Genomic DNA, 25,940 nt, shown 5'->3' on the forward strand with positions numbered 1-25,940 from the left:
TGCTGTATGAGTGCTTTGAATATGAATTGCTCTCTGAACCTGCAACCATATGCAGGATCTCAGTGCTGTGAGTAAAATTCCTACAGTCTGCAGGTAAGATATTTACTTCAACCTCATAGTGGTTGCCCCTGTACGTATGTGTCCATTTGATATAAATGCTAGTATTTAAAAGTTTGGGGGAGTAAACATTGAAATGTGTTGTGGGAGGTTTGAAGTGTATCTTTGTCATCTGACATGGGTTTATCCAACAGTAAATTTCGTCAGAAACTGGTTGCTGGGGGGGTTTTTTTGTGGTTTTTTTATTATTTTTTTTAATATGTGTTTATCAGTCTCTCTGTTTGATTTTAGTACTAGGATTAGGAATAGATGTGTAAATGTGGTGTGTAGGTGCAGTTACCATACTGGAGCTAAGAGAAGTTGACAGGGGATGTCAAAGAACTTGCTTAAAATAGGAGACTATGTGTTTGAAATTATTGGTGCATGCCAGGATGCAAAGCAAACATTGTGGAACATTTTGGGGTGGATTTTTTATTGGTGATTTTTTTTAAGAGTGTCTCTGTTTTAAAACAGCAGATATGCCTGTCAGAAAATAAGTAGGTTTCTGTATATAACTTAGTATAATAATGTAGTTTGATGTAAAAGTGAAAACTATTTCTATGCTGATCGTTAATTTTAAATTTCATGGTACTTAATGTTGACATTTTATTCATAAAGCATTTTATGAATTCTGCATGTTCTCTAAAATGCATTAACATATTCTACTTTATGCACTGGTTATTTCCCAAATCAAAATGGAGCTCTTAATTTTTGAGTATCTCATGAAAATTTCAAATGTTTTAAATGACTCATTACAAATTACTCATATAATTTCTGAACAGTAAAACAACATAAGATATTTTAAAAACTCAGTGGCTTCACCTGATAATTTTGAGTGTATTTTGATTTTTAAAAATAGCATTATATATAATTTTCTTATAGACTGATCAGATATTCTCTAGGATTTTTTTTCTGCCAAACATTCTGTAGACCTGTTGATGCACTTTATTAGTGTCTGCTGTACATGGATTGAAATTTAAATTAGCTTGAAGGTATTTATTACTCACAGTTTTGGGTTGACGTAAGTGTGTTGCAGTGTGCATTCAACAGTTCTGCTGCTACATGAAGTAAGTGTATCCTTAGCTTGCTGCACAGATCCACGGGCACAGGTGGACATCTTGGTAGTGAGCAACCATGCAGTGAAACACATGGCACTACACAACATGGGGCAAAGAGCACGCGGTTGGAATTAGAAGTCATTTTATGGATACCTTGTAAATTTGTGCTTGCTCATATAGGGGTTGTAATTTCTAAAAAGGGTGCACGTGTTTTATATTGAACATTTGTGATACAGACAGCACTCTAGTGTAGTTGTCTGTACTTTGTGGAAAGAGGCAGTATTGTATGAGCTTGTTTATGTCAATATTTTAATAATTTATCTTTATAACTGCTTTTGTCTGTATTTATAGTAACGCTGGCACCCTGTGTACAGAAGATACAATCAGTGCTGAAAGGAAACTTGCATCCATCTGGAAGCAATAAACTTTTCTAAAAGACTGCACAGTGTTACTTAATCCTGTGATTTCTTACTGTGAGTGAAATTAAGGTTTGGTTCAGTTGTGTCACATCATATTGGTATCAAATCTTTTGTGAGTCGTTTGTCATAGTGTTAAGCTGCAAACAAAATTTTAAAATAGATGAAAGTCTGAGAATGTAATTTCCTCAGTCACAGGTTTATGCATCACTGCAAATGGAGCCAATTCTATATAACAAAAATAATTCTAATACCAGAAAGCTTCTGGAGTGTTGTATTTCATAAACTTCCTCTTTATATGAAAGGCTAATTTGTATACTGCACAATTAACTAAGAGTACCTTGAATTTGGCATTGTGTTCTAAGAAATTTTTGTATTGTACATATATCATGTAATATAAATCATATTTTTAATATGACAAAATATTTTACAAAGTTAGAGAAATAGAATAGTTTCCCTAAGAAGGGGAAAAAAATATAAAGACAATCTAACAAAATTTGGGGATTTTTTTTTTTGCTTTTCCTATAAGTTTGTTACAGTTGTGGGGTACACAAACAAAATAGCACTAATTCATCCCTGCAGGCAAAGTGGTGTAGCCTACATTCTTCCTGTTCCTATGTGGCAACTGAGCCAAAGAGTATTGGTTTGAGGAAAGGGTTTTATGCTTGTCAGAGGATTCTGGTGGTGCTATTGCGATCTTTTGCCTTGGGCTGGTGTCGAAGGTGCAGATATAACCACACAAAGGATGGCTGAGTTTTCTTAATGAAAGAAAAAAAAAAAAGATAGATCAGAGATCAATGAGGATAAAGCCAAATGTGTAGAAGTTCGTGGGTGAGCTTATCTAGCAGCTGACAGCTATGCTTCAATACCTAAAAGCATGACTTGCCAGTTCATGAATTACCAGTGTTATGGAAGGAAATTGTCCTGTGTTTAGAATGGGCTGTTTGTTCTTTTTTCCTGAAGAAAATGTTTCTTGAAAATATTTTTCAGAGAAGACCAAAATTCAGATATTTGAGGCACGTTGAGTTCCCTGAAAGTGAGACACTGATATTTAGCACTGTGGATGGCTTGTGAATCTGTATTTGAGGCTGAAGCACAAGTACGAGTCCAAGTAAAAGTAATTATTAACTTGTATTTAATCAAACTCAGTAATGTCTTGTGGCCATAAGAGGTTATTTGTTTTTCCAAAATGACATAAGTAATTGCCATGATTATGACATAAATGAGTAGGTACAAAAGAGTGTGTATGTGTGAGACGTTTTGGAGGGAATGTAGAATTAAGCTCATGTTTCCTCTTTGGGGTTTCTTTAGTATCTCTCAGCTCTGCTAGCCCATTGTATTAAATCCTGTAAGCCATTAGATCCCTGTCTGCTCTTTATTTCAGAAATATCTCTGAATATTCTATTTTAGGAGGGTTGTGTTGGTGGTCTCTGTGAGATGAGTCATTTAATCTGATGCTTATGTTTGTAGAGGCTTTACAAAATGATGAAAATCAGTGATGCTTTTCACCCTGTTGTACTCCAAAGTTTCTTACGTAGCTTATTTCATTTCTTAAATGAAAAGCCATGAAGTTTCAGTCACTAAATAAAAGGTTTGCTGCTACTTTTCAAACTATATTGTGAAATTAGGCAGTATGTGGGCCATATTCTTAACATAAAATGTAGAGCTTTCTATAAAAAAATTATTTTCAGTGACCCCTTTCTTGCTGTGGTGTTAATGAGGAAAGATAAATATTAAAAAGCAAAGTCTTTGCTCCATTCATCCTCTTGAATGCTTCAGGTTCAGGATCACTTGTCTGTCTTGCTTCCTTTCAGCTAACCTTGTTCTAGCATTATTGCCAGTAGATCTTCTTGTTAAGGGCTTATTTTTAAATTCATGATTTAGCCCAGCAAAACCAACCTTTGACCTGTACTAAACTCTGCCCTTTCCTATGGGATTAATGTAACTCTTACCATGTTTGCTCTGCCAGTAGCCAACGTCATCTTTCGTTTTGGTTCAGCCACAGCTCGGCAGTTTGGTGGTGGTTGTTCTTTTTCAGGAGTTTGCCTATTGCCATTTTTTAAAGCTGTAGTGAAGCTTAACCAATGTTTTGAGTCGTTGAGTATGGTCCAACTCAAGGCTTCAAGGACTATACCAAATGTTCCCTAAAGCTGCTCTTCCTGCAGTTGCTGTGATATGATGCTGGGCACGGGCATGGATCTGCCACAGCCCACCTGGTTTGATGAGGATGTTCAGACGTTTGAGGATTAGTTTTTAAAGGATACGGTGAAGAACAGGGATTGGAATCAACTGGTCAAGGGGTGTTGGGGTCATAGAACCATTTGAAAAGTGGGGAGAGACAAGAGGGGAGGATGAAAGGTAGGAGGTTGAAGTTTTAGGCGGATTTACCCATGCTTGAATATAGTAAAATTGTCAAGAAATACCCCGAGTGAAGAATGAAAACTCTTCATATTATATATAGAATGTAATGAAATTCACACAGCACCATGAAAGCCAGTTTTATATTGTATTTACCACATTGTGTCTTCTTAAAAATTGAAAGAATTACTAAACAGAGAAATAAAATAATGTAATTTCTGTTATATAGTGTAAGATTTTGTCTCAGGACTGAGTTGCATTGGAAAATTACTAGGTTTGTTAGGTTTCTTTTTGCTAGTATGGTGTTGAAAAATTGAAACCCGAAGTACAAATTTTTTGCAGAATTTTATTGTTTTTAGGATATTAATTATTATTCATAATAATACTATTTTTAGAGCTATCTACCTATGATAGTAATTTCAAATTAGATGACTTCTTTAATCTGGAATAATGAATAATGCCTTATAGTGGTGTATTAAAATAGCATGTAACTTCTTGTCCAGTGAAACTATCTGAATGTGTCATTATAGGTTTGTTAAGTGGAGTTTTATCCTGAGACTCTTTTTTTTTTGTTTGTTTTTGATTTGTACGTAGTTATTAGAGCTCTAAAGAACTACCTGAAGCCACTGTGCATCTTTCCCAGTTCTTACTGACTCTTGTTGTTTTATATGATCTTTGGGTAGTTAACAATTGGAAGTGAAAATGCACAGCAGATTGACTCAAACCATGTTGACTTGAAATGATGAAAGGAGATGGTCCCAGTCCTTCCTTCTTCCCTGCTGTGAATTTTCTTATCACTTTGTAGCATCTTCAGTTTTGTAGGACTTGTGATTATACTAAACAACTTGTCAGAAGACTAAGCCAGGGGAAAAAGAAAAGTGAATGATCTATGTCACTTTAGGGAGTTGATTTGATTCAGTTTGGTTGTGCCCAGTGCCAGACATAAGGAAAAGGGTCGAACTGCACAGTTCTGGCAGGTGAGCTGAGGGTGGGTGTCTGCACTGGGAGAGGGATTAGCAGCAAGGTATTGCATTGGCTTGGCAGAATACATCACTTCACCCTCAGATTCTCTAGAGAAGGAGAATGAAAATTAGTTGTATTCCTGTCAGATGTTTTCAAGCTCAGTTTTCTGCCCCGAAGCAATACAGCTGTTGCTGCAAGTGAATAGCTGCCATTAAAAGATGAAGTCAGTAGTTACACCCTGCTTTTACTCTCCAGCTCTGAAGAAGCTGAGATGCATCTCTTCAGTCCTTTGTAGTACTTTCTGAACTCCTTCCTGTTCCAAAGGAGGTCATTACACACAGCCTGAAAAATGTATTTTTCGGCCAGGGCCTTGTTTATGTTATGCTTCTCTTACTACACTATTTAAAAGGACTAGAGTAATGTAAAGGTAATCTTCAAACAAAAAACAGCCCAGCCCCAGCTTGGCCCCTGTGGTACCACCTCAGCTTACTGTTTGATACTTCTGGCAAGCAGAAGTTGCAATTTTGCTTTCTTTGCTTCAAAAGAGAGTAAGAAGCATAACATCAGTTTTTGTCAAAGGTGTTGTGTGATGTGTCTTTTTGAAATAAAAAAACTCTTGAAAATTCAGGTGTTTTGAAAATAGCTTTTCTGTCTCATATTTAGAGTCTTTAAATTAGTGCTGAATAGCCTGAGAAGCTTTACAGTGATTCTTGGCTCTTCTGGCAAAAATGATCATACCTGTTTCTTTAAATTTCTCATTGCCAGACTTTCTTAATCAATAAGGAACTGAGAACTGTGGAGGTTTTATGAATCAGTTGCACACTGCTTACTGTGCTTTGCCAATTTACAGTAAGGGAAAAATGGGCTTAATTATTGATGGGTTAATAGTTGCTGATTTATATGCATTAGACATTATCATATTAATTTAAAATATTCCTAAACCTAAATTTATAGACATATTGTCAAAACTAATTTAATTTTTGATTTTATTTATTTTATTTTTGGGTTTATATTAATAAAGTTGTATTTTATTGTATTTCCCGAATGGTTATTTTGAAAAGAGTGTTCATAGAGTGTAGTAAGGTCTGCAATCAATATTGTAATAAGTACTGTAATAAGATGCTTCTGTAATAGGTACTGATCACTGTATTTTCTTGGGTATAGTCTTGATGATTTTCTAAAATCTCTAATTAGTTCTGTTACGTTACACTGCACTCAGCTATAGCAATCAACTGTTCCAGAAGTAAACTTTGAGAGTGTAATGGAACAGAGAGCCTAAACTGTGTAAAAGATTTATCTATTTAATGTAGTTAAGGGGGACTGGGTGTCTTGCCAGAGGTCATAGGAAGCATTTGTGACCAAGGGGGTATAACCCATTTTGCTTTGTGTCCAATTCTTCGGCTTAAATTATACAGTCACATTTCGTGTATATTTTCTGCAGTTTTTCATGTACTCCAGATATTTGTTATGGAAATTAAGTCCTTAAGTACCACTTCTAGATGTTGGGCCTCTGTGGGAGAAAAACAACCCAAAAAGTGTTTTGTTGTAGAAGTCTTGGTGTTAATATTTTAATAACACATTGTCTTTAAAACCATTCAATTTTTCAGTAGTGCTCCTGTAAACACGAGGAAATCTATTTGTTTAAAGTCTAGTTTAACACTCTATTAACTAATTAAAATTTGGCTTGCTATTTACAGTTAAACTGTATTTGAATGTATTAGATGCTCAGCTTTTGATTTAGCTTGGTATGGTCGACTTAGACGTAATTTTTTATTTAATAAGAGGTTGAACTACCATAATTAGGAAAAATGTAGGATAGTCTCTTTGCTTGAAATTAGTGAGAGGATAAATAGGGGCATAAAACTTCCTAGAAATTCATATATCCAGGCTTTTCTTTTTTTTCATGCTGTATTTGGAAAAAAAAAAAAAAGTGGACATGTGCAGAAACTGTGAGTACAATTAGCGTCAAGCAGATAAATCCAACTCTAATCCTGTTTACGCTCTACATCAGACAGATGTGCAGAGATTGATTTAGACAAGCCCTTGGCTTATAGTAATTTTTTTTTAAGTGCCATATATTCTGGTTTTGTTAGATCTTTTAAATGTTAAGTGCTGTTAGTTTTTCTCTTCCCTAACGCCTGTAACCTACTTTATACAGGTTCCCTCTCTGCTTTCATGATGACAGGGCAGCCTGGTAGAAGAGATTATCTTTATTCCTTGTAATTAAATTGACTTTTTTTTTTTTTTTTCAGAAGATACAACAATAGGAAGTGGGTACTGAATTAAATAAATAGCATGATATCTAATAGATGTATGCTTAAATCTCTTGCAAGAACAGATGGTACCCAATATCTTTCTAAGTAATGTGAGAGGACAGTTAATGTCCTGAAACCGCTAGCAATAACCAATATGATACTAACGAACCAATAGGGTTTTCAAAATTTAAAAAAAAGTGTGTAATCCAGTACACACTTTATTTTGAAAGTAAACTTGGTTGTTATCACACAGTAGAAGTACTTTATAAATATAGCTCTATAAGGTATAAATTCTTTATCTCAATTTTTAAATAAAATGTTAATGTATTTGCTATGATCTTATTTTCAGTAAGCATAGAATATGAAAATTATAGAATATGCCTGGAATTTTATGCAGAGTTCTTAACAACTTTAATAACAATGGGCTGTCCTAATCCTACCAACTAGTTCAACATTTCCGCTACAAATTAAAACTTAGGGGTGGTGGGTTTGTATGATTCAGTATTCCTACAATTAATACATTACTCTGACCTGCATCTGGAAATGTGTTCCAGTAAAACAACCAGAGTCAGATACTGGTTTTGAAAGTGTAGTGCTGCCTAGATAAGAATGTACTATTTTAAATTTCAAAAGGTTTAACCTATATGTGAGCAACACAAAAATTTGATAAATACACAGTAAGAGGAAGATGTAAAAACAAGTACCTGGCTGAAATAGTAGCATGGAAAGAAAAGGCAGACCTTATCTGGCTTATGACTAAATATCATTCTATGAAAGCTAGTGGGGAATAAAAAAATATTTTAACAGGCCTTCACTTTACTTGACTTGTGCAGGACAAATAGGCTAATGTTTGTAATTTATCTCTGATACACGTCCATAACATTGGCATAATAGAATTTGTGTTATTCTCAGCAAAACTAATAGCTTAATCCAAAATATTATTTATTTAAAAATATTATTTATTTAAAAGTATTTAAAAAACAAAGTAGTTTAGAATATTTGTATTGGTCTGGGGAAATAAATCTGCAGCTCAGTTACTGCTGCACAGTGGTTGTGGTTATATTTCATGTGTCTTTATTTACTGATTTTCCTAAAACATTGAGTTTGTGTGCTGGAATTTTCAGTATGCTGTATGTCTGACAGTAAGACTTTCTGGAAAAAAAACAAAAAAGCAGACCCCTCAAAAATGTTGTTTTAAAAATTAAAATCTTTAATAAAGATAGCAAACTATGCATTTCTAGGCAAGTGATTTGGGGTATCACCAGTCAATCTTTCCTTTAAGACCTACCAAGACTCTTTACCCCTAAATGTTTTAGAAGAGCAATACAGAGTTGAAAAAAATGAAAATCTTAGGTTTGGTAATGTTAATACCAAGTTTATTTGTACAGTGTCTAATTTGAGACTATGGAAGGTCATAGTTCAAATGGAATCGTACAATATTGCCCCCCTCAGTTCTCTGATTTCATTCAATGCATCCTATAGAAAATAATTCGACAGCAATCATTACAGTACTTTAAGATCTGTGTTGGTTTGGGTTTTTTTGTTAGATGAGTTTCCTCCTGTTTATTTGCTGTGAACTTCTGAAAATTTGCACTACAATTTCCTGTGTATTATCTCAGTGCACACAAACATTTACTCGTCACAGTATTCCTGCTAAGAATGAAATTATTTCGGTGCGATTTTACACCTTAGTAGCTGACTTACAGAGAAATTATGATGTTAAAATATAACAAGGTGGGAAAAATATGTGGGAATTATAATAAAGGTGTGCTTCCATTTGTAGCAGGTTATTTGGTATAGAACAGGAAAAATTGAATTGGTTGAGAATTGTGAGGAAAGGTAATACTGATTTGAGCTTTGGCTGTGTTGGCATGGCTGAGGTGCAGTCCTCCAGGATTTCTGGATAGAAGGATGATCACTGCATAGTCTCATTCAGGAAATGATAAATGTTGATAAATGCCAGCATAAAACTGTTACAAGAATTGACAATGTCTTTTTTCCTGCCCAGAAGAAGTATGACTTGCTGAAACCCTCAGCTTCCTGTGGTGTAATGAAGTAGGTGGTGCTGTCCATCTTTCCCAGGATGGCAGTTAAAATAGACTTTTCCTGGCACTTCAGTACAGCATGTAGCAATTGTGCATCAAACAATCTGTTATGGCTTTTGCTGTTGAGAAACCAGTTGACAGAGCTGTTGCTAGATTTGGGAAAGGTTTCTGGTTTCCAGCATTTCTTGCCTTGAGCTGCAAAGGGACCTTTTTTGAATAGTGTATCAGATCTGCTGTTATTACAAAGAAAGTGGGGAAACTTTTCTTTCTGTGTCCAGAGTATCTGACACCAACAGGAGCAGTAACACTTTCCCTTCAGTTTGTGTGTTTGACTTTATTTTTTTTGAGGAATCAGGTGTTTTGCAGCTCAAGAGAGCAGAAAAAGGAGAAACCTGTACCACAGTGGTTAAATTGATGCCTCTACAAAAGGCATTTGGAAGTGAAGTGATAATGTCTCCAACCATAGTGTCCATGAATACAACAACCCCAAGATAATAAAACCTTCACTTAGCCTAACACAAATCTGCCTAGGGATGAGGATCTTGAACTGTCACAGTAACTTTTTTGAAACTGTTTTTCTTGTCTTCTAAGGTAAATTCATTACTCAAAAATGAAATTTTGATTTATTTCTCCATTTTTGCTTAACTGATACTTTTCTAGTGTAAACCCAAAAGGCAATGGTTGTATCAAATGAAAAAATATGGTGATCATGTAGTCAACTTGAGTCATAGCACAGTTTCCGATCCATGATTTAGGAGTGTACAACAACCATGCTTGCTATGATTTAGGAGAATGCAATAAAGAATTTGCTTCTTGAATGCAAATACAAAAAAAAGTCATTTGCTCTTCTTAGTCTGCAGTGTTATTAATTTTATTAAACATCAGAAAACTAATTAAATAATCTTTTTGATATTGTGTTATTTGTATAGCTGGATAAAACAGAAAGTTGGTAAAATATAAGACCTGTGACTGAGACAAATGCTATGCAGTAAGTTTCAATACAAACATGAACAGATGCAACAAGTGAAGCCATAACAATATCTTTTTTATGTGTTACTCCTAATCATATTGCTAATGCTTTTCTTTTTTCCCCCGTACAGATGATTCCAGTATGGTTTTACAGGCTCAAGAGGAGATTATTGAAATGAAGGATGTATTTGCAGTAAAACTGAAACGACGTCGTTTTGCAGGGCAGACAAAAGGTGGCACTTTGTTGGGTGTCACAGTTTTTAAATGCTTAAAGAAAGAAGAGAATAAACTGACAGACTGTGCTATCCATTTAAATAACTTAAGTGAAGATCATTGTCAATTGTGGTTTAGACATCTGAAGGACATTATGAACGGTAAGCAATTCATTGGGGTTGATGTTATTTCTATTGGCAATACATGAGGTTGAGTGAAGCCTTAGAAACATTTTGCCTGTGGAAATGAAGACATGCAGATATGAATGTTATTTCTGACAAATGTTTACTACAGAAATTTTGCATGGTGAAGTGTAAAATTTAGGGAAGTGACAGTAATTGACTCTCTCTAAAAATGAAGCAAATTGATGCTGTTTTTTGGAAGTGTTTTGAAAAATACTGAAAATAAGTAGTTTATTCTGACTGAAGAGTCTTCTGGGAAACCTGTTTCTGAAAGAAATAAAATATTTTGTTGAAATTGCAACATACCTGATGGTAGTACAGTAGTTGCAGTTCTGGGAACTCTTTAAGGATTCTTTGGGGACTGTTTAGGAGCTCCCACTTGAGACCTGCAGATTCTTTAAGAGACTAATGGGAGAGACTTTGCTCAACTTCATAAATTCACAGGTGGCAGTGCTCCTAAGGTTCTGTAGGACTCTTGTATAATTTGATACAAAGTGTATTGACACTAGCTAGTGATGAGAGGCAGTTCTTTACTTTAAAAATATCTTTCTGTGTTTGCCTAGGATAATGCCCATTTCAGAATGCTTTATTTAACTCATTATAGTTTTATTTTTTTCTGGAAGTGTATCAAATTTAAGAAAAATTATTCACCGTTTAGGGAAAAGAGCCCCACAAGAAATCCAAACCTTTTACTATAAGTTCATATTAGAAAAACACATAATATAGGACACTTTTGATTTAAAAACCTGAAAAACCACTTCCTTCACCATACCAAACTCTGATTTAGCTCCAAAACGTGCCTCTGTTTACAGATTATAGCAAAGGAGTTTGTTTAGAACAGAAGAAAAACAGTCCATCTTGTAATGGACTACTAAAACTCCAGGTGAATTGTTAAGACAGAACCAGATTACAGAATTCAAATTTTGTACATCTGTAGTGTTTGTAACAACCCTTTCAGTAACAATTTATAGTGTACTAGTAAAGTGACTTGAAAGTGTCAAAGCAGTTATTAGAGATACAACATGAGTTATTAACAGTGCTTTCTTACATTGTTTCTTTACAGTATACTTTGGATTTTTAAAATGAAGATGTTATTAAAAAGTCTTCGTTTTTGAAAGACTTTATCATGAAATATCTAAATCTGCAGAAGTGCCAAGATTCCTGCAGATCTCCAGCTACCCATAAAGGCAAGGACATTTGCATAAGGAGCAAATGTCTGTTTTGTTCCCAGATTACCCTCCATCTATCAGGAGCAGTGATACCATATGTTCACAGGAAAAAAACCTGCAGTATCTCTGCTCAGGTTGCCTTGACCTCAAGGTGAAGTCTCTGTTTTATAGCTTTGTAATTGGAAGCCACCTGAACCTGAAAAAAGTATTCTGTGCAATGTTGCTGTTTCAGGTTCTTCCTTCAGCTTCGTTCTTTCTCTAGAAGCTCGAACTTTGTGCTGATTTTTTTTTTTTTTTTAAGTAATGTCTGATCAGTACATGTTTTTTCTACTTGCCAGGAGTAATGAGACTCAGAGGGAAAAAACCAACCTCCTCCCTCCCCCCCAGTATCATTGGCTAATGTGTATATTATTCGAAGTTCTATAATTACAATAAAGTATTTATTTTCATACTGTTACATTCTGGCTAGATAGTCAGACTACCTTCCTACTAGTAAAATCACCAAAAACCCAGCAATATTTATGCATTCAGTGTGGCAGAGACCCATTATCAGTAATTCAAACAGTGATGGTATAGTTATGATATAATTCAGAAAAAAAGTCTTCTGAATTAAAATGTACCAAACATTGGTAGGAAGTTCCCAGTAGGATTTAGGTCTGGTCTAAAAGTATACAATGCAGTTGAGTTCTGTTGATTCCTCAGTAACTGAAATCTCAGAAGGCACATTGATGTCTCTGCATGAAACAGTGGTGAATTTTCATAGTTTTTGCTGCAGCTTTTTTTTCCCTTTTGTAATAGTGTTGGAGACATCTTTGTTAATGAACTCAAAGTGTCTCCTTTTGGTTTTATCCTTCTGAAATAGTCAAAATTTTAGTGTACTGCCCTGCTCCCTTCCCCTAGTATATCTGATCTCAAAGTAAATTTTCATTAACCGCTGCATTATTTACTTGAAGGGTTTTTTTATTGTTTCTGGGCTGGAACAAATGAAAGGAGGTGATTTAGCAAAGTAGAACATACATATACTTGGGTATGTCTGTCAGCAATACTTTGACATTCTGACAAATGAGGGTACATGTGACTGACAGGTGTTTCCTCTGAAGATAAATGCAATTTCTATTTGTTTACCTTACTCCTTGGCAAGATTTTTTTTATATTTTTATGCATATACATCAATTAAGGAACAATAATATAAAGTTTATCAGTGATGATATGAGTTAGAGCTTTATCTGGAGGTTTCTAATGAAGATTTCCGATCTTCTAATGAAGATTTCATTTTTTTCTGAAATTTTAATGTACACAATTTCTCTATTACTGTATGATTTGTCTGGCATGAATGTTTCATACATGTTTTTTCCCTGTTCTTTCTTACTCTCTTCATAGTGAGTGTCCTCTGTTGATTTGACTTTGTGTTCAGAGTAATTCAATTTAAAGTTTAACTAGGCTATATTTTTTTATGAAGCCTGTCATCATAGAAGTGAGCAAACAAAGAGATATAATTGTTTAGAATTTAGTTACAGTGACTGCTATTATGGGGATTTTTTGTATGTGTGTGACAGGATAACAAAATATATGTACCACCATCTTCCCACTTTTAAATAAGTGTTATTTTCTGCCTATTGTTGCCGCTGTTCAGGTGTGTGCCAGCTGGGTATGAAGGGCTTGCTCAGTGATACAGTGATCTTCTGTACACCAGGTATTTGTTAAACTGATGTCAGGTAACCATCTTAATATGTAAGGTGCCACCTTAATGCCCCTGTGGAACAGTGGTTCTGGACTGGCTCCTGGAAGGCCCCAAAGAGCATCCTAAACAGATTCTAATGTGCTGCTGAGCTCCTGTCAGTCCTGTTACACACCTGGCTCTCAATGATTTCCATTTACACGTCACATCTTTTTGTACAGGACTTATGGGCAGGTACAGTGGGGAGACATACTGTGTCAGTAGAATGTTAAATCTAAAATCCTCTGTACCCAATGTTTTTTAAAGCATTAGGGGTTTTTAAAGGGTTTTAAAGGGTTAAGGCAGGTTCAGAAGGGAGAGAAAATTCTCAGTTGTCAATGCTCATCCGTTTTTTTGGAAATACTTTTTTTAAAAGAATAACACTTATTTTTATTAAGAGTCGTTTTGAAAGTGTTGTACTTAAAAAATCTGTAAACTAACAGAAGACAGTAAATGTGGTTAAGAATAAATGATAAAGTAGCAAAAAAGGCATAAAATGCTTTTTTATTTTTATCTACTATTCTGTAGTATCATACTGGGATTTGATATGAATGCCTGAAACTTCATGCATGAAGTTTTAATTAAACCATTAATGTTAAACATTAACTTTGGTTAGTTAATATTAACAGTGGTATCTCCATAGTTACATTAACAAATTCGTCTCATGTTATTAGTTTTTCTCATATATAATATTCCTAATGTTGTATAAAGTATTTATAAATGTAGGCAGTAATGACATGATTCCGGGCTCTTAACTTTTGTAACATAAACCCATTTTCATAAAGCTGAGGACTGAAAGCAGCACAGATGTATGTCTGAGCACAGCGTCGCTGCTGCCCTATGAGCCTTTGTTTTCAGAACACCCTGATTGACCCACCACCCTTCATGGTTCACTGATTCACTTGATAGATCAAGTTTAAACTAGTGCATATTAGCACATTTGTTAGTACTAGAGGAACAGTTGGCCTTCCTGCTTTAGGCTGCTGGTTCATTTCAAACGGAGCAGCCCCAGAAAACAATAACAGAATACCAGTTAGGGGAGCACCAAAAGGCTGGCAGACTGGAATCAGTTGCACGCTGTAGTCAATGACATTGATTCATTCATAGAGACGTTGTTTAAAGACAATTAAAAGATTATTATTTAAAAATACTTTTAAAGAAGTTTCACGGTAATATTGTCTGAAAGTTTAATCTTTGATACTGGATGTTTTTTCATTAAACTCGGTTGTTTGGTGTCTTATAACATGTCCAGTGCACGCTGGGAATGATAAAGTAGTTATTTTTGTCACGAGCATCCTTTCATGTCAGTTGGCAATTATTTGGCACAAACAAATCCACATCAGCAGTGTACCAGCTCTGTACCAGCCTTATTTATGATACCTGTTTCTGTAAATGAAATATTTTACCTCTCCAAAAACGTAAATTGATATTCAAGTAGTCATAAAGAGAATATTCCAGTACTTTCACCTTGTGAATTTATTTGGTTCTTAAAAATCTCACTAAGATTTATGTCTCAAATCTGATCTAGTTTTCAGAAATAGCCTAATATACATAATCATAAATAAAATTTCTGATTTAGAATAATTTAATAAATAAATTTTTTGTTTTAAAAAAATGAAGTTCAACTGTTTCCTTAAAAATCTAGAATTTTTTTTTCAACATTTGAAAAGCCTTTATTTTTTTCCATAATTAGGATTTCTTTTAAACATGTATATTGCTACCCAGGGCTTAAATTTATACACCTAAAACTCAAAAACATGGAAGTGAGTAGCGATGTTTGCTTTTTTCCCTTCGTTTTTCTCCTAATGGCTGTTTAGCAGTGTTGTGACTTGTGCTGTCTGGGTAACAATCTATGACACTTCATCACCTTTCTCTAATACTATATTCTCTATTCTATTCCCTCTGCTTTGTGTCTTATATTAATTTATATGGGTTTGGTGGTTTTTTTTTAAGTTTAAAGGTATACTTAGAAATCAGTGACTCTGAAGTCAGTTTTTACAGTTTTGTGGCTCTGAGTTTGGTGGGGGTTGAGCATTTGGGACCAGCTGTCACAGGTAGGAGTTCCTGTAAAGAAGATAAAAAGCATGACAGCACATTTATGAATGTGGCTAAATCTTTTCTCTTTTAAATCAGGAGTCTCTTTAGATCAGTAGTTTTCAATTTGATCTCTACTGATGCTTTAGGCAAATTATCAAGTCACAGAAATTACTTTTTTGGTCTTAATATTTTTATAGCTTCTAAAAGACTGCAATAATACCAGATAGCCTAATTTCAGTTAAGAAATTATTATAATATCTTGATGATGATAATTTATATGTATTAATAGTTCTTGGGAACTTTTCTTTAGTCTTCCTTGTTTTTGTTGTAATCCCTGTGATTAGAAATTGCACTGAAGTACATACCTGCAGTGCTTGTTTGTGTTTCCAGAGAAGCAGGAGTAATTTAGGTTGGAATGGACCTCTGGAGATAATCCATTCTAGCTTCTTGCTCAGGGCAGGTGAGCTTCTAATAGAGATCAGGTACGTTTTGAAAATCTCTAAGAATGGACAGCGGCATCCATGGCACAACTGCCCTCATTGTGAAGAGTGTTGTTCTTTATTTCGCATTGGAATATTCCTTGTGCAACTTGTGTCCATTGCCTTTTTGTCCCTGCAAGGGATCTGCCTTGATGGTCTTTGTTACTCCTGCAGTAGATACTTAAGGCAAGCACTTAGGTAGATTCTGCTCTTAAGGCTGTACAAGTCACCTACTGTGGACTCTTGTCTGTGGCCTGTTTCAGCCCCTTGTTGTAGTCACAATTCTCCATTGGACTCCATCAGTCTTGTGCTGGGGGCCCTTAAAGTGGATGCAGTTTTTGCACTTCCGGCTCAAAAGATGTTGAAAACAAGGGCATGGTGATATCCTTTGGACCGCTGGTTGTTCTCTTTTTACTGCAACCCAGTAAGCACTCAGACTTCACCGCATCAAGGGCACGCTGCTTACTCGTGTTCGGCTGCTTGTGCGTCAGGAGCTGCCAATCGTCTCTCAAGAGGTGCTGCATGGTCAGTCCCTCCCCAGCCCCACACTCACAGGGTTTTGCCAGGCCAGGTGCTGAACTGTGTGTTTGTCTTTACTGAACATCTTCAGGCTTTGTCAGACCTTTCTTCTACTTAATCAAGGCCCTTTTGAACAGCAGTCCTGCCCTCCAACACATCCGACGTCCTCACCAAATTCATTTTCTTTCCCCTCCTTTTTGAAGGAGATACTATTAGGTATAGGTAGTAAGATGTGCAGGATTCTTCAGGCCTTAAGGATTCCTCAGGATTAGTTTGCTGTGCAATGACTCATCACTATGTGTAACATTTTGACATAAATATAGTTATATAATTTTTTTGAGTATGCATTTGGGTCTATAGCAGCAAACTCACCCAGTAATTTCTTTCAGTATCTTTAAGAAATCATTTAAATTTGCTAACACAAACTGGATGAAGTACTAGTTTCCATTTCGGATTATTTGATGTGTTTAAATAAATGAAAAAAAGTAATCTATGGAACTTTTTATAATTGTTATTTTTTGGTCTTAAGGAAGATCTTTCACCTTTAATGATGAAATAGTATTTAGCTCTAATTTTTTTGAAGAATCATTCCTGTTCAATTGTTGAGGGAAGGTAAGTGGAAGGAGCTTTCAAAAGTCCCAGCTGACACTCTGAAGGTACACATGGCTGTAAAAATTGAAATAATACTCTATGGGGCAGGAAAATGTGCTTTCACCCTTGGCTTCTTTTGGTGTTATGGCCTACTACTAATTTTGTTCTTGAATATTGAAAGCTGTACACTCACCAGATATTGTAGCTTTTATTTGGCTAAGAAAATGATAGTCTCTCCTGATCCTAAAATAAGAACTAGAATTGTTTAAATCATATATTTTAAATATCTACCAAAAGAACTGCAGTATTGCATGCTACTGCTTTCTTTTTGAAGCAAAGCAGCCTCACTGAACCATGGAAATTTTAGGAATTCTAGAGAAGAGAACTTGGAAAGTAATGCTATTTGTTTAGTACGAGTTATTTACTATTCAACAAAATGCCGTATTTCAAAGAATAAAATTACTTCATTGGATCAATGTGCAGGACAAGGTAGAGCTTGTCTAGCAGTATTTCTTGGTGTTGTTTCCTTGGAGTTCATTACTTCAAAGGTTGAAATGTTTAAAAAACAAAATGAACAATAATTCTCGGATTTCTGAATAAAATTGCCAAGGTTTATATTTCTTTCTATTTCTTTGGACCTCCTTCAAGGTAAGGGAATTTCATTTGCACTGTTTCATTTTCACTCTCAGAAAAAAAAAGAATTGGATTGTATTATCAGTTTTACTGGGTGGTTTTTTTCATGTGCCTGCTGGGAGGGTGTCATATTAAATTCCAACAAGGATATGTTTTGTTGTTTGAGTTTCGTTTCTTTTTTGTTGCCCAAACTTAGAACTTTTTCATATTCCTTCTGTTCCTGTATCAGGATTTAACAAAGTTATGACAGACTTTTTTTTTTTTTTCTGATTCCTGCAGCTGTTTATTAACTGTACACACAAAAGTAATCAGCACTGTAATTTAGAGATAACTAGTGCACATCCAAGAAGAAACTGAACAATTTTTGACCATAATTTATTTATCCTGTTCAAGCGTTATATTGGTTCTAATATTAAAAATTCATATAAGCTGTAGAAATAGTTGGGCTGTGCGTAATCTTAAATGTTTTGTGTTTTTCTTTCAAGGCTTTAGAAGCAGACCAAAAACCTTAAAAGTGTTTGTTAATCCAAGCAGCCACAAAAGAGAAGCCACTCATGTTTATGATGAACAAGTTGCACCTCTTTTTAAGCTTGCTGACATAAAAACTGATGTCACTGGTAAGTTGCTTCAAAAACATACTTAATCCTTTGTGAAACTAGTCCTTAAGCATACAAGACAATTTAAATTTACTGCTAATCCTTATTGGCTTTGCCTGCAAGTAGTGCATTCAATACTCGAGTCAAAAAGCAGTTTTGTAGTTCTGTTATTAATTGAATATTTTTCATGAATAGCAATCAATACTAGTAATTCATGATTGGTATTATTTTAAAGTAAGCATTCTCTATAAACAAACATTTAATATCTGAAAGTCTTATATAGGCTTGCTAGGAGTTGTTCCTGCATTCTGACAAACACATGACCTTAACTGTTCTCTTTGGAGAACCTCTATTGGCCTGACATATAAGAGGGGCTAATCTGAAGGACACAGTATTTCTGGGTTCTGACTCAGTTTCAGGGAAGCCTGAGTGATTAAGTTCTGTGATGACAAGGGCAGTTCTCACGAGGCACATGGGCATGACTTGTCTGGGTAATGCAAAGGTACAACTGTAACGTTGTAGTGATGCTGCCTTCTGCTCAACGATGGGTTCCCGACAGCAGGTTTGGATTTAAGGCCCCAGTTTGAGCCAGAGTTCTGCTTTATGTCCTGAAATTGCCCTTTGGCTGCTTTGTTTGATTGACTTTTTATAAGAAACTGAACAGGGAAATAATGAGTTTTCTTAAGCCAACAAAATATTAGTGATCTGATCATTGCTTCTGCTCCCTTCTATGAACAGACCAAAACTTGCACTGCATCAAATTTGGTCCCCAAAACCACCTAAATTTACAGAGAATTTCCTGTTCACAATTCTTAATCCCTAGTATTACATTTACCTTTAATACATTGCTATTTTTTGATTATGCATTTCACATTCATGTGAAATATAAATTCTGGTGCAAGGCATTTTAAAACCAAAAAGTTTTTTTCCTATGTCTATTGTAACTAACTTGAAAAAACTTAGTTCCCACTTAAATAGATTATAAGACAGAGGGCTCATTCTGCAGTTGTTTCTTAAACTTCTCTTTAAATGATGACTAGTTCTGGTTGCAGGCCAGAAATTATTCTGAGGAAATCTGAAAGTTTAGAAAGTGTTTGTACATGGGATTTATCTTGCTAATTTTATTACCTATATCTTTGTTATTTAATTATTTAAACCACAATTTAAAGTAGAATCACTTGAAGATTAAAGGCATATTAAAATAAATGTGAAAAAGATTGTCTGTGTTAGAATTATATAGCGATAAACCTCTAAAAGGATAACATCCCTTAACTGAGAAGGCAATGCTAGCAGCTTTATATAAGTTTTGATTCTCACAGACATATTTTTCACCTGCAAGACATGGATGGTAGTGTGAACAGATTAATAATAATGCTGTTGTCTTAGAAATGGAACTTAGCCTTGTTTAGTCAGGATATTTAAAAAAAAAAAAAGGTTTAATGTAAGCTATGAATGTAATTTGTAGTAGGTTTAAAAACATTTTTCCTAATTGAATAGAAACAGTGTAAAATTTATTTTTTTAATTATTACTATTTTAAATGTTAAAAGGGAACTTCTGGGTTTAGCCAGAAAAATGTTTAATGGCTTATCCTTTAAATAAGGGTTTTTTGACAGTGTTGAAATACTATTGTGCTTATTAGCTGCCTAACACTCCTCCTACAGGCAAAATGAGAAAACTGCATTACAGTCTTCAATGCTAGTAGAGAACTAAATAATTAGGAACTGCATTTAATAAAAAGGCAGTGGTGATGGTGGTGGGTGCTGAGGGAAAGCCCTGTCCATTGGTACCATCTTATAATAAAACTGAGTGCTTTATTTCAAGTAAATTGAGCAGGGTTTTTCCTCCCATAATTGTTTTGGATTTTGTGAAGCTGGAATGTGTATCTTGCTATTCCTGTTTTTTTGGAATATGGCCAATATTTAGATAACTGGTGGTGTACAAACGTGTATTAGATACTGAAATTGTGAAGGCTTTTGTACATTTTTTACACTGAAGATAGTTTACATTTATACTTTTCCACATGCGCACATTTAAAGCTTAAAATTCATTGTCTACAAAAACCTTATAGCAAATTTGAACCTGTGAAGTGGCTTCGAGTGCATACACAATGCAAAACTTGCAGGTTGACAAAGGTTGACAGTGGAGTGCTGAAAGACAGAGCTCTTCTCTTGCAGTCTTGTATGGTGGTAGCTGCTGTTGCTTCCTCAGTGATCAGGCTTGCCAGATCTTATTCTTCATTGTAACTTCTCTTGGAATAAACTTATGTATTTAGAAGTCTGGAGTGGAAGTATTGTCTCCTACTCAAGGACATAAAGCAATCAAAAGGCATGTATGTAAATGAGTGAGTTCTGAAGTAACATTTACTTTTTCAAATTATCTTCAAATTTGGTAGGTTTTTTTGTTTGTTTTTACCAAATTATGCGCTGGAGCTGTATTAATTTCAGTAAAAGTAACCAAAGGTCTTATAGAGTATGTTTTGTTGGGTTTTGGGTTATTTTTGGGTTACAAATGGGTAAACAAATCTGAAGTGCTTACTGCACTAGAAAGTGGGAATTAGCAAATTTAAACTGAAACAGGACTTTTAACTGTAGCTACGGCTAAACAATAGTTAAAATCTCACCTTTATGCATTCTTCTAAGAATTTGACAATCTTTTGTGCTGCAGCAGGGATATGTCTGCCATGGACTCTTCCAAAAATTCAGTTCAACAAGAGCTCACTCCATTGTTGAGATACCTGCAAATATTGACAAATAGAGATAATTGGAGCCAATATTTTAAAAATAAATTAGTATCTTGCAAAATTTACACATAATAAATAAATAAATAAATAAGTGAAAGAAGCTCTGACAGAATCATAGCTTGCCTCAGTTGTCTTCCTGGTATTCAGTCTTTTGCTTCTGTTTATGCACAATTACAAGCTGACATTTAGGCAAAAGTAAGGCTACCCATTTTTAGGGCAGAATCACAAAGGGAAGAAGAGTGTTTGAGAATTGGATAAAAAGCATTGGTTTAAACTTACTGTGCAGTAAATAATAACAGATTAACTGATGTTGACCCTGGATGAAAAAAAGGTTATCTTTAGCAGTCCTAATCCTGTTGAATTTAGTCTCTGACATGAGTGCTAACATTTTAGGTGTCATTCTGTGTTTGGAAGTGTTGTACTAATTGTATGCTGCTTTTTCTATGTGTAGAGGCAGAACCCTTAGTTCTTGCTCACTATGTGAGAAAGGGTGTTAAAATGTTCTGGGGTATGTGTGACTGTTCAAATCTGCTTCACCATTGGTGTCCTTCCTTCAGGATTCTGTTACTTCAAACTTAAGAACAAAATGTCCTTGAGAAAGAAAAGCTTTCTCAATTATGCATTAGAAGTGCTTGAAAAATAATTAAATAATATTTGTTTAAGTTTTACCAAATAATCTGATTCCTTCTCAAATGATAAAAGAAGCTTTTTCCTCTTATCAAATATATGCTGTGTAGGGGTTTTTTGTTTGTTTGGGTTTTTTTTCCCCAAAATTGGAACAGGGCCAAATATTCAAGCATTTAGCTTCTTTTCCAGCTATCAGAATGATTTGTACATGCCCTTCTGGAGATTGTCAAGCCTGCAGAAAACTTTTTAGACATGGTCTTGTTATATCTGTGTTGGATTTTTTAAAGGTTTTTTTCTACTTGAATGGTTTTCTCTATGTTCTCACAAAGTTTTTCCTGGAAACCTCATTTTTTCATTGCCTTGTTGTCACAGTATTTCAAAATAGGTGCTGTGTACTTCTGTCATTTGCTCATCAAATTTTAAATTTCTTGGAATTTCCCATTCTTAAGCCTTGCAGTAGTCTTTGTACATAATTTTCAAACTTAAGCAATTAGATGCAAAGAGGATGGAGTTACTATCAATCTGGCTAACATTAGTCATTTTTACTGCCTTTATTGATTTCTCTGTAGACAGGAACCCTCTTTATTTTCATGTCCTTGTTCTTTGAGTGAATTAATTTTTTAATAGTAGGCATAACTTACTTACATTAGGAAAGCACTGGGCATATTTTCTGTTACAAAATACATCTTATTTACTGTTCCATTTTAATTAGACTGTACTCATAACTTTCTAAATGTCATCATGTTCATTTAAAAAGGCATGTAACCTGGTAACCAACTGTATGTTTTCATAGGAAGAATTTCTTTCACAGCTAAGCAATGGTAAGATATTTGAACCTTTCTGCCTTTTTGCATGATGTGCAGTTTTATTGGTCACTTTTTACACAGTCTACAGGAATTGATAAAAGCATAGTTCCTATTGCTAATGCAAAACTGAATATGGTAGGTTAAATATTGTGCTTTGATCTTCCAAAGAGGCCCTACATGAAAGAAATTGCTGTCAATAATTCCCAAAAGTTATTGTAGTGATAGCCATTTCTGCAGCAAAATGATAATTCCCTGCCTTTGATATAATCAAAATAACTCTAGTTTTTAATTACAAATTTTCAAAACACCAAGCACTAGAACTTTGCTAATACTGCTTGGGGGATTTTGAAGTTATATGCAATATGTGTGTGTGTATGTGTGTACACAATTTAGTGTGGAGTGTAAACATTTTATTGCTTTTGGTTTGATTTTGTTTTCCTTTTTAAATTTTTTGGAATAAAGATCTGTACACTCACTATATATAGAAGCATACTTGTGTGTATGTGTACATAGGGAGAGAGAGGGGTATTTTCAGTTCTTGTAAGCAGCATGTGAATAGTCTGTAGAAATACTGTTAGAATAGGTACAGATACGGAATGATTGTTTTAGACACCAAGACTAATAATTTTAACAGTGTTTAGAAACACTGGAGAAAAGCCTTGAACTATGCAAGCACTAGGGACAGACAAGCATGAAAGATTAATGTAATTTTGCATATAATGATGCACATTCTTACACAAAAAATCCATCTGCAAGTGTCATGTCAGTCAGCAAAAATCTTTGATGGGTGGCTGCAGCTGGGCTGTCTCTTCTGGCAAAGCTGCCCTAGAAAATGCTAAATGTAGTTATGATGCTTTGTGCCATCTGTAGTATGCCAGTTTATCCTGTCTTCACTGGCATTTACAGTGCTATATAGGGTATCAGCAAACACAGAGACATCAATGTAGAGTGACAGATTCATTTCCTCCAGAGGCTATGAACTCTGGTGTATACTTGTGCCACCTTCCTCTGTGTGTTATATTCTGTTGTCACTGGTATCTGGCTTGATTTCATACTTCTGTGTTTAACTCCTCATATTTTTGATTTAGCAATTTGCATATCCTAACACAAAGGCAATTAAATTTGATTGATCCTGAAATAATTCAGTCTTTACTGAGGATATGCTTATTTTCCTGAAGTTTGTGTCAACTGTGTCAATGCTAAAACTTGCATTTTGATGCAAAAAACATCTTAAATTATCAGAATTTAAATGCACTAAATAGCCACGTGTCTAATGGCAGCTGAGTTTTAATGTCTTCTCCTTTTGGTGTAAAATAAAACCTCATGTACTTTTTAAAACATTAATGATTTAAAAAAATAATCTGAATTGAATTGCTGCATGTTCCTTATGTTATAAAGGCAAAATAATTAAAAACCCTTTAAAATTATCTAATCTGCTGATAATTAATATTTTCCGCAGTAACTGAATATGAAGGACATGCTCTCTCGGTACTTAAAGAATGTGAACTCCAGGCATTTGATGGGTAAGTTGGTTAGTGACTGTGAATGTTAGTAAACCTTGTCACGTTACTGTTTTATTTGTATTCCAATCAAAACTGTGCTAGTAGGCATTTCATGAGTTACTCTGTTTCTCATATCTATGAAACCTGATAAAATCAGTTCTCATTAGATGCTTTGGTTTTTAAATATTACTGACAACAGTTATGTATTTTAGATTAATAAATAATGGTAAATAGACATAAACCTTTCTGAAATACGCTTCATGAAAATTACTGTGTCTGTATTTGCGAGAATATGAAGACAGAGAAGAAAAGATTGTATGTTCTTTCACTAACATCTTCTATGCTGAGGTGTATTTGAATTGTTTGATCTTTGGGTAGAGTCACTGAAGTAGCTCCCCTGTAAGACACATCTAAGGGCAAACTGGAGCAGAAGAGGCTGGAAGAATATAACCCTAAAGTCAATACGATGCTAGGATTTCTGAGGTGAAAAGATCCCTGTCCTTTCTAGAACAACACATCTGTACCTCCTTTTAGGCACTGTGTGTTGTGGTAAGAGGTAAGGTAGTTTTTGTGCTGTTGCTGCACGTACACCTTACATGCTCTGCCCAAGCTTGGAGGCAACTGGAGATGAGCTAGGTGTGGACTGAAGGCTGTGCCTGTGTCCATTAATCTGCTACTCTAACTCAGCTTCTGTTTGCCAAGTGTTGCTTACTTCAGGTGGATAGAAAGCTAATTCAAGTGAAAATATAGAAAGGGCAAGACAACTATTTTTTTTATTATTCATTATATCAGGTAAGCAGTACAGAGACATGCAATTTCAAAATCAAAAGCTTGATTTTTTTTCTCGAAGAGTTTTCTTTACATGTTACAACAGTATATGAAGTAAATTGAAGCTTACTAGTGACAGTAGTAAATTGACAGTTCATATCTCAGTGCTTTCTGTAACAACACCCTTCTATGTGTAAATTTTTTGTCAAAGTTGTTTGTATTTATAATTTCTTTGATTACTCCAGTTACCACTCTGTTTTGCAGAGACTGTTGGCATGTCATATGTCTTATATGTTCCACCTTTTTTGCTATCCACTTTTTTTTTTTTAGGGACACTGAAAATTTTGGCACTTTGTCAACATGGCAGTGTGTTTTTATTACCCCTGTCTTGTGGCTGAGCCTTGGTAACAAATAGAGTGTATTTGTGGTGCTGCCATTGCAGCTGCCTTTTCCTGTTTGTACAATGACAGGAAGAGGCAATGCATGTGCATATATTTCTTCCCTGATCTGGAACCTAAGGCATTAAGGATGTTAAGAGTAGCCTGGGTTAAGTCAGAACTTAGTAAATAGTTGATTTGGAAAGTTGTGTCTGATGGCTAGATAGACGTTTCTTCCTCTAAGAAGCCTTCTTTGTGGTCTAAGTGAAGTCTGTTTGCTTGAAACTTTCTACTCATGCATAGCAGGTTCTCACTGATTAGCTTTGGAATCCCAGGTCCCTGATGGTATCTCTATTTCCAGCCAAAAGGGTAACTCTTGATACTAAAATAATAAAATCAAAATTAGCAGTATTTTTGTTACTCCTTGGACACTTTATTTACAACAAACACAGCTTTCCAAAATCTGAACAAAATATGTCTGATTTCCTAGGCTTTAATAGCCAGAGGACAATCAGATAAGTCCTTCCACGTGTATATTTTATCAGACTTCAAAAATTAACTGTTTTTGCTGCTGTGGAAGAAACTTTAAAGCCTAGGAATAAACAAAAAAGGAGTCAAAAGACAGGTATTGACTCCAGATTACGAGGAGGAAGAAAATGTGCCTCACAGAAATTAAAAACCACCTTGGAAATAATAATAGGAACTGAAGAAAGAATGTAAGGGAGCTGAGGTAATTGAATTAAAACATTTAATAACATAATGAGTATTTTCTTGTCAAGACTTTACTAGTTTTATCTGGTTGAGTTATTGGATATAATTGCAC

At 34.8% G+C, this 25,940-nt stretch overlaps 1 protein-coding gene across 1 annotated transcript in view; it reads left to right on the forward strand.

Moving 5' to 3' along the window:
• The window catches only part of CERKL (ceramide kinase like), a 52,842-nt gene that overhangs the window by 12,321 nt on the left and 14,581 nt on the right, over positions 1 to 25,940 (forward strand). The window contains exons 2-4 of the mRNA XM_027880241.1: positions 10,292 to 10,534; positions 18,186 to 18,317; positions 23,930 to 23,993. Coding sequence (XP_027736042.1) covers positions 10,292 to 10,534; positions 18,186 to 18,317; positions 23,930 to 23,993 — 439 coding nt within the window. The remainder of the gene's footprint in view (positions 1 to 10,291; positions 10,535 to 18,185; positions 18,318 to 23,929; positions 23,994 to 25,940) is intronic.

The sequence above is a fragment of the Empidonax traillii genome, unplaced genomic scaffold (genome assembly GCF_003031625.1).
Source record: "Empidonax traillii isolate 1590-97213 ecotype Southwest subspecies unplaced genomic scaffold, ASM303162v1 scaffold65:size4453928, whole genome shotgun sequence".
In the NCBI taxonomy this organism is placed as follows: domain Eukaryota; kingdom Metazoa; phylum Chordata; class Aves; order Passeriformes; family Tyrannidae; genus Empidonax; species Empidonax traillii.